The sequence below is a fragment of the Berghia stephanieae genome, chromosome 3 (assembly GCF_034508935.2).
Source record: "Berghia stephanieae isolate SIO BIC M18660-M18661 chromosome 3, UCSD_Bste_1.3, whole genome shotgun sequence".
NCBI lineage: Eukaryota > Metazoa > Mollusca > Gastropoda > Nudibranchia > Aeolidiidae > Berghia > Berghia stephanieae.
The window spans coordinates 104,358,717-104,369,082 of record NC_088362.1 but is presented as its reverse complement, the minus strand read 5'-3'; the positions used below and the strand labels follow the sequence as shown (position 1 = coordinate 104,369,082).

General features: G+C 33.8%; 1 protein-coding gene across 1 annotated transcript in view; it reads left to right on the top strand.

Moving 5' to 3' along the window:
* Positions 1 to 8,668, top strand: part of LOC144969058 (lysophospholipase D GDPD1-like) — a 34,882-nt gene extending 26,214 nt beyond the window's left edge. The window contains exons 8-10 of the mRNA XM_078908053.1: positions 1,459 to 1,521; positions 4,067 to 4,118; positions 4,976 to 8,668. Of these exons, the coding sequence (XP_078764179.1) occupies positions 1,459 to 1,521; positions 4,067 to 4,118; positions 4,976 to 5,128 (268 nt within the window). The 3' untranslated portion in view covers positions 5,129 to 8,668. The remainder of the gene's footprint in view (positions 1 to 1,458; positions 1,522 to 4,066; positions 4,119 to 4,975) is intronic.
* The last annotated feature ends 1,698 nt before the right edge of the window (positions 8,669 to 10,366 follow it).

The window sequence follows — 10,366 nt, the reverse complement described above, 5'->3', positions numbered from 1 at the left end:
GAGAAAACTTTTCAGATTGGTGAAATAATGATTTATTTATTTCAAGTTACCAAGTGTATTAGATTTCACCTCTGCTTTACAGGAGGAGAAAAACGCATTAGAAATGTATTGTTATTTTAATTTTTATGTTCTAGATATTTATTTTTATCATTGCTTTTTAAAATTTTTTATCTTTTTTTTTTTCCATTTTAGAACCCCGATGTTCCATTGTTCTTCTCTCTTCGACGTGTCATTCATCTCTCCCTTCTGTTTGGACGGGCCTGCTGCCATTTTTTCCCATCAAAGAATCTTTGTTAGAAATTTTGATTCCGGGTATTTTCCTAGAATCGTAAGTGGTGGTCACATAATTTATGGATTATATATAGACAAGTCTTATGTGAATAAAATTATTTTATTATTATTATTATTATTATTATTATTATTATTATTATTATTATTATTATATTATTATTATTATTATTATTATTATTATTATTATTATTATTATATTTTGTTGTTGTTGTTGTTGTTAGTAGTAGGAGTAGTGATGATAAATCTTTATTTTTAGCTCTTGTGGGGTATCTAGGGGAGGGGGAGGTTTAGTCAATTTGTGGACGACCTCTACAAGCCTGCTCATTAATGTTGGTGGAGGCTGGATCAGTTCCAGTAAAGCACTTAACCCACCTTTGACCTGTTCGAATACCAACTTATGGGTCACCATAGACATGTTTACGGGTACAGCTCTCTGCAGTAAGGAACTCATTCACAGCCTGCTGTTTGTTGCATAATTTTTTTGTGTGATTTCTTCGACCGACATGTTGAAGTAGGGGCTCTTATAAATAAGATGAATTAAAATCACGAAATAGCAGGTACACCAAGTTTGGTGATCTTAAAAAAAGGTTTAAAAAGTTTTTTAAAATTGAGCTTTTATATAGCGCATTATCCACTAAACATGCTGAAAGCGCTTTACAAGGGGTCCCTGACCAACAGTAACACTTAACATGCAGGACAATTTTTCCAGACAGAGACAGCACTGTTAAAGGCCAAGGACTCAACTATGCATCAAGCGGGGCTCGAACCCAGGACCTTCCAATCTGAAAGCGAGTGTCATACCACAAGACCACATAGCCGCACTGTTCTAATAGAAGAATACATTACACAGATTTTGATGTATAGTTAATACTAGTGAGCTCAATACAATTTGGAAATATTAAATAGACATCAAGACTATTTAGTCATTGTTTATGGCAGATACGATATAGATAGGATTTTTTTTTCAATGGCAATGTTTGAAATTCTTTGGAGTGGAATGCCTTGGTGCCAGAGTTAGAGACATGGTAGTTACAATGGTTTGCCACCTGTTGACAGGTTGCCAGTCTAAAGGAGATTGTAGATGGAGATCGTCAAATGTATGAAGATATAAGGAAAAATAGAAAATCAAAACCTTCACTCATTTGTTTTCATTTCTATTCGTCTTAGGGACAAAGTTCTTCAAATTCACCTTTCAAGAGGACAACGAATGTTCATGTGGTTCATGGATAAGTAAGTAACATTATAAAAATATTTTTCATATAGATTATGACTTCTCGTCCAGCATTGGACAGCCATCAAGGTTGTAAGATACTCATGTGTTCGTGTTAGTGTGTACGTGTGTGTGTGTGTGAGAGAGAGAGAGAGAGAGAGAGAGAGAGAGAGAGAGAGAGAGAGAGAGAGAGAGAGAGAGAGAGAGAGAGATAGAGAGAGAGAGAGAGAGAGAGAGAGATTTTTTATTGGGGGCGAGGGGGGAGGTTGTTGGTTTCATGCCTACTGTTATTCTCTTCATCCTTGATTACCAGATTATCAGATTTTACTCTATAACCTGACGGCACACCAAAAGAGCATTTTTTTTTTTAGCAATGCAGATCTTGCTTTATTGATGCCGGACTTGCGTCACTGTTTTAAACCAAAAAAAACAAACTGTTAATCCCCCAAAAACTTGAGCTTTTGTATAGCTACATAATTATGCTCAAGCACTTTACAATGGGTCCCAAGCCAACAGCAACACTTAACATTTAGAGAAAAAGCCTTCTCCAAGGACTTTTAACTTTGCACCACTCAGAATAGGATTCAAACAAGGGATCTTCAGGGTGACTGTCATGGCACAAGACTACATAGCCACACATATTAGTGCTCTCTTGGTGAAAAAGGTCAGGTCTGTATTTATAGACAGAACGGTAACGACAGAAATTATGCATTGAAGGAAACACATGATTAAAGAGTCAATTTGAATTTTAACTGCACAAATCAATTTTTCGTGTTTTTATTTTTCATTCCCATACAATCATCTTTACAACATCCATCACTGCCCGCCATACAATCATCCTTACAACATCCATCACTGCCCCCCATACAATCATCCTTACAACATCTATCACTGCCCCCCCCCCCCATACAATCATCCTTACAACATCCATCACTGCTCCCCATACAATCATCTTTACGACATCCATCACTGCCCCCCATACAATCATCCTTACAACATCCATCACTGCCCCCCATACAATCATCCTTACAACATCTATCACTGCCCCCCCCCCCATCCAATCATCCTTACAACATCCATCACTGCCCCCCATACAATCATCCTTACAACATCTATCACTGCCCCCCCCCCATACAATCATCCTTACAACATCTATCACTGCTCCCCCCCCCCCCCCATACAATCATCCTTACAACATCCATCACTGCCCCCCATACAATCATCCTTACAACATCAATCACTGCCCCCCGTACAATCATCCTTACAACATCCATCACTGCCCCCCATACAATCATCCTTACAACATCTATCACTGCCCCCCCCCCCCCATACAATCATCCTTACAACATCCATCACTGCCCCATACAGTCATCTTTACAACATCCATCACTGCCCCCCCCCCCCCATACAATCATCCTTACAACATCTATCACTGCCCTCCCCCCATACAATCATCCTTACAACATCCATCACTGCCCCCCCATACAATCATCTTTACAACATCCATCACTGCCCCATACAGTCATCCTTACAACATCCATCACTGCCCCATACAATCATCCTTACAACATCCATCACTGCCCCCCATACAATCATCCTTACAACATCTATCACTGCCCCCCCCCCCCCCCCCCCATACAATCATCTTTACAACATCTATCACTGCCCCCCCCCCCCATACAATCATCCTTACAACATCCGTCACTGCCCCCCATACGCGGGTGGTTGGATGGGAGCATCACCCTTGAATCATATACCTATGATGTTCGCATGGGTGTACGATCTGATAGTGATGTCGTTTCTTCTTCTCTTTACTAGCCTATCCTGCTTCTTTGGTTTGTGATTGTATTTTTGACAGGGGATATTTTTTTTTCTGTAAATCTTCTGCCTGTTTGTTCTTGGTTATTTATAATTTAGCTTATGATATCTTTAGGTTATGATTTTGATTTACATTTGTACTATTTTTGTTAGATTGCTTGTTTTTTTGTTTCAGCGGTCTCTCATATAACCTCAATTGTGTTGGAAGAGACCTAAAGCAACAAACAAACAAACAAAAAAAAGCCCCCCATACAATCATCCTTACAACATCCATCACTGCCCCCCATACAATCATCCTTACAACATCTATCACTGCCCCCCCCCCCATACAATCATCCTTACAACATCCATCACTGCCCCATACAGTCATCTTTACAACATTCATCACTGCCCCCCCCCCCCCCATACAATCATCCTTACAACAGCTATCACTGCCCTCCCCCCATCCAATCATCCTTACAACATCCATCACTGACCCCCATACAATCATCTTTACAACATCCATCACTGCCCCATACAGTCATCCTTACAACATCCATCACTGCCCCATACAATCATCCTTACAACATCCATCACTGCCCCATACAGTCATCCTTACAACATCCATCACTGCCCCCCATACAATCATCTTACAATATCATCACTTCCCTTAGGGCCGGTTCTCATTGACATCTGATGCGGTTATCTGTAAAACATGTAAAATATACAAATATAGGTTAATTGCTTTCATTGTTACATCACTTACAGATTATTGATGCGGCCAGCTTTGATATCACATCTCAAAAAAAGAGGAATTCAAGTGAGCTATTTTTGTTTATATTAATATTCATTGTTCTGTACTCTTGTCATTCTCCTCCTAATCATCTTTTTAATTTTCCTCTTTTCTTTTTCTTCCTTTTCTTCTTCTTTTTCTTCCTTTTCTTCTTCTTCTTCTTCTTCTTCTTCTTCTTCTTCTTCTTCTTCTTCTTCTTCTTCTTCTTCTTCTTCTTCTTCTTCTTCTTCTTCTTCTTCTTCTTCTTCTTCTTCTTCTTCTTCTTCTTCTTCTTCTTCTTCTTCTTCTTCTTCTTCTACTTATCCTTCTTCTTCTTCTTCTTTTTCTTCATATCCGTCGGACTCAATTAGCTCATAATTACATCAATAATGTATTTTAATTAGAGTAAAACAGAGAAACTCTTAACTTATTAAAAAATCTTGATTAAATTTCCAGGTACAACGTGATCGATTGGATTTAATATTGATAATTAATAATTAATTCTAGGCTTCAGCATTAAAAAAATTTCCCTTTGTTTCTGTTTTTATGGGGGAGTTCTTTTACCTTTATTTTCTCCTTTTTATATTTTTAATAATAATAATATAATAATAATAATAAATAATAATAATAATAATAATAATAATAATAATAATAATAATAATAATAATAATAATAATAATAATAATAATAATAATAATAATAATAATGCCTTACAGGCGTCATGCATTGTCCTACATGTCAAAAGTTGCTGTAGGCTTGGTGCTCCTTGTAAAAAGCGCTTTGAACTCACGTAGATATTGCTCACATTTTATTTTCTGGTCCCATATGTGACAGTTTAAATAAATTTTTCTGTAGCAAGAATGCTTTTTTAAACCATCAATATTTTTTTTTCTCTCACTTTTCAGACATACCTGTGGGTTCTTAATCAAGAAAAAGATTTTGACAGGGCATTCAAATTGGGAGCTACAGGTGTCATGACAGATCGAGTGGTTTTATTAAAATCCTATTTGGACAGAACACATCGGAACTGGCAAACGTGTCAACCAGGACAAATGTAGTGGAACGGGGATGGTATAAATGTTTGACAAAGATCATGAATGTAATATTATTATTTTTAAAAAATAGAATATGCGAGAAGGAATGTTTTGGGGTCAACCCGTCTTAAGTCACCAACAAAAACAATATTAGGTGACATTATGGTACAGAAAATCTGGACTATTTTCGGGTTTTTTCTGGACATTGTGTATCAGTTAACAGTGTATTTGGTTCTATTTTTAAATTGTCATTTGAATTATCGTTTTATACTTTGTACGTTAGTCATCTTTGTATTGAATTTAGGATGATGTGATAACTGCCAAATACGAACATCAGGGTAATTGTTGTAATGGGATGTTTATATATATATATATATATATATATATATTAAAAAAAGATGCGTTATGTATTCACTATAATGATTGAATATTGTTGTTAAGATGTTCAGGCCTCCATTGAATGTCGTACAGTTTTTTTTTTTTGTTTTTTTTTTTTAATAGCTGATCATGATGATTTTTATTTGATTAAATTTCTCCTTGTAAATAGAAAAAGCTACCATTCATGACTTAATAAATGAAAACTTTGGCTGTGCTCTATGTTGTAATCTTGTTAATGAGACAATGAACAAATTTATTCTCTGTGGTGGGTAATGCTTATGTTGATGAGAAAAAGTTGATGATATTATGAGTAGCTTTGATATTGGTTGGTTTGGGTTCTTTTTCAATGCATGCTATTTAAAAAAATTTTTTTACAAAGATTTAACCATTACATCGTTATTAAAATAGAATGGAACATTAGGAAAAAAATAATTTAAGTGTCTAAAAGTTTTGACTGTTAAATTTGTTAGAGAGGCAAGCAATAAATATTGAGTATTGAAACTAAACGTCAGCCATGATTTCACACCAAATGGGAAAATGATCAAGAGCAATGAATAAGATGATGATGGCGGTGGTGAATATATGTAATAATAATAAAAATAATAATGTCGGTGATAATGATTATAAGAATGAGAATAATGATAATAATAATGATGATGATGATAACAACAATAATAATAATAATATGATAATAATAATAGTTATAAAAATTATAACAATGATAATAACTAAAACAACAACAGTGATACTGATATAATGAAAAAAAAAACCCATTGGATTTTCAAATAAATAAAATAATTACATAACTAATAATATTGTTGTAACGGATTGAGTAGTTGTTGTTTTTTTATGCTCAATCACAGAAAAATCTCATCTTATGTGCACAATCGGCTCAAAACGGTATTAAGTCGAGGTGAACCCAATGCTTGAAATTGAATTTAAACTCAACTGATAACATTTGAGCTGAAATAAATGCCTTCTTGGAGGAGAGTGAGTTTTTGTGACGTTAACCCTTTTTAAAAGTGTAAATTTACCTATTTCTTATCATTTTGACTTTATCTTCAATTTTGGTCTCCTTATTAATGAAGACATAATACCAGATTGTCAAAGCTTGTATGGCTGCCTGATCGCTTTCATCTCATTAAGCTTCCATTATTTAACATCATTATTTTTATTGCTTTGTGCAAATGTGATTTTAATTAATATATATTTTTGATATTGAGGTTGTCTGACTCTATCCATGCAAGTACCATGTGCAGTAAGATTATATATATATATTTTTTAGCTTATATAAAAGTTCAAATCTTTTCCTAGTCTTGTGACCAACAGAGTCTAAACACAGTCCTGTTATTTTGAGGGGAATTATCTATGATCTAAACACACATGACTAGTATTATTGCAGAAGCTGCATCGTGTGTGTTTATTTTCTCAAAATCATCTCACTCGCACTTACAGAGTTACAATCAGACACCCTCGATATATATGTGTTTCTGCAATGCAATATAACTTATCTTTATACCACTTTGGGAGAACATTGATTCATGGTTTTATTTGTTTATATAAATTTTATTAATTATTTTTTCATCTTATGAGAGCCTTGTAGCTTAATTCCGATCCACGTACAGACTGACCTGGTCGCATCGATCGTACGTAAGATTTCCATCCAGTCATTTAAATATTAAATGTTTTAGTATGTGGAAGTATTCAGCAATAGACTAGCATTGTATTCGGCACGTAAAGACCAACTCAACTGTAACTTTCTGATTCATAGTGTGGCTATGTGGTCTTGTGGTATGACACTCGCTTTCGGATTGGAAGGTTCTGGGTTCGACCCTCACTCGGCGCATAGTTGAGTCCTTGGAAAAGACTCTTTACTCACATTCTCTCACCGTATTCAGGTGTAAAACTAATTTTTTTTCTCATTTGGTCCACACGGTTTCACGGTGTGTGAATTAAGATGATATGTGAATGCCTTGATGACTTGCTTTGATATAGCTATCATTGAGCTGTCATATGAAGATCTGTTGTCATTTCCCTGCTGCTCATGTTCAAATGTGCTCACATCTGCTCAGTATGTAGTATTTTCATCAATAAAACATACTGATTGGAAACATTAAATCATCTCCCTCTCTCTCTAACCATCTGGACTCGGGGATTTTGATTGATAATTTTGATTTTCTCCATTTGAAGGACAATGTCTCATATTCCAGAAAGAATATTTTGCCCTCTTGTTTATCATTCATTGTAAACAGTTAGAACAATCTATCATTAAATGTCATCCCTTTATTCTACCGATAAATATGTTTTATGCATTAACGCCCGATGCTTCCGTAACTTGTTGATGGGTCCCTTCATTCCTCTGAATACCATCATGATTGAGTATACGAGAAAATTGTCCTTTCAGTTTTCCTTCTTGTGTGTGTAGCATGGATATGAAATGAAAAAGCCGCAATGGTCATCATAACCTTGAAAACAAATGATCTAATAAAAAGAAATTTTAAAATGTTAAAAACAAAACAGATGAGAGTCTATAAAGTCCTAACAATTTTTCAAAGCGGCATTGAATTCTTAAGAAACAATCAGATTGAAAATGTTCCACTACTTACAAAGCTAATTATTTACGTATGGGTGAGAAGACATGTGTAAAATTAGAATGAAAAATATGTTCTATTGTCAGTGAACGAGAATTATTACTGCTATTCTAACATGAGTTAGATTGGATTCCTAATGTCTGGAGACTCTTTGAAACCAGTAATTGTAATAATGAATAATAATGAATCATGCGAGAAACACAATGTCACATACAGCCCTAATTTGATTGTTTGATATGTTTTTAAATTGTAGAATGAGAGAGAAATCCAGTAAAACCTAAAATCATATTTTCTTTCAAAAGTATTTAGTGCTTTAGAGCCCCAGGACACATGCAGACCTGGGTGGGGTTACTGACCTCCCATAGTGGGCAGGGAGGTACATACTATGTCTTCTATCCCTCTATATCTGTTTTCCAACTTTTTTTTCTGACTTTGTCTTGGAATGAGATTACTTGGTTATGTCCTGGTCCTGGTCGGATACCCTGGCTGGGAGGGAAATAGTCAAATTTATGGTTAGTTTTGGGAGATGATATTTTTTTCCTTGTAAATGATCTCTCTGTTATGCACTGTATTATTTTTTCTTTTACATATATATATATATATATATATATATATATATATATATATATATATATATATATATATATATATATATATATATATATATATATATATATGATTAGTTGAAAATTGAGTATGTTCCTCTTGGCGGCGACTTGTGCTTGTGTCTGGATGAGACATTTAGTGATCTCAAACTAAGTACTCTGGTGGTGTGCTCTTGGAATCTACATCTGTTCCCTATTTGAACCAATTCCCCTTTGTCTCCCTTATTCTTGGACGCTTTATTGTAATTCTAGAACTTTTTACTCTCCCATTTTCTTTCTTTTTACTGGCACTGATATGACCTAAATGTGTTGCAAGCGCCGTAAAACCCTTAAAAACAAAAAAAAAACAAACACATGAAGAAGGGGGATTCCCTGTGCCACATGTATTTCATCTAGACCGTTTTGTGTGCTCTACTAACTAAGCTGACAACCTCTAATCCATTACATCAAATATTTTTCATACTTCTTATTAAAGGAAGAGTTGAGGTGATAGAATTAATGGAAAACCATATTCATCCTATTAAAAACATTGACCTTGTTTATCTGCTCTCCTAGCTTTTCTCTTGCACCTATCTAATTAATAAAGAGGAAAAAAAGGAATAAGGCAGAAATAAGAGTATAAAAATACATTGATGAACATCCAAGTGGATATTAAGTTGCTAGAAGCTTTGACTTTTCAAAAACATCTAGAATGAACCTTTAAAATTTAGATTTTATTTTTAAAAATACAAGCAAAGGGCAAAAGAAAATTTGAGGATTCATTATAACAAGTTTTATTAATTTAAGATTTGTATTTTAGAATTAGATTGTTGTTTTACAAAATGTTGTGAGGTTGAGAACAGTAATTTTTTAAAGATATCATTTTTTTTTATTAATTAAACTGCATATTGGCAGCTGTCAGGAATTTTTGCCAAGAGAGAAAAAGCTCATTTTTATTCCAATATTTTTTTATTTTTTTATTTTTAATAGATTTTTTTGTTGTTGGTGTTTTCAACTCCCAATCATATTTTTGACATGACATAAAGGCATTCCTGTGTTATTTTATTAATACATTAAAATCTTAAAGAATAATGTCTGTCTGCTCATTTCAATCATTCATTGTATTAACATATATGCACGAAAAAAGAAAAAAATATTCTATGATAATTAAAAACTCGTCATAGCGCAAACAAAAAGAAAAATTATAAATTTTAAAAATATCTCCAGTCTTGACAAAAATTTTTTCACGTGTTATTATTTATTCTCGGGGTATTGTCATTACTTTATTGATTATTTGATTTGTTTTTGGATGTTTTTAATGCCAATTTTTCATCAACTTCCTCTCATTATTTTATCTAATCCTATCGTCTTCCTTGCCTTTTTGCCAGGCTCTTACACGACTCTTTCATAACAAACAGAAGATCAATGAAAATGGAATTCAGTTGTATAATTGATTTGTATCGAAGCATTATTAACGGTAAAATAAATAATTTATAGATTTCAAATATGTAAACATTGTAATGTTTTAATTTTTCTTGGCAGTGGTGGACTTAAAAATCTCATTAGTGTTATGAAAACTTAAAAATACAAAACAAAAGATACACATGAGCCAAATGATTCTTGAATTTATTTTTGAGCCTTTAAAAAAAAGTTATACAATTTATTTTTTATTTTAATTTTAGAATTAAGTGATTCTAATTGTCCAGTCT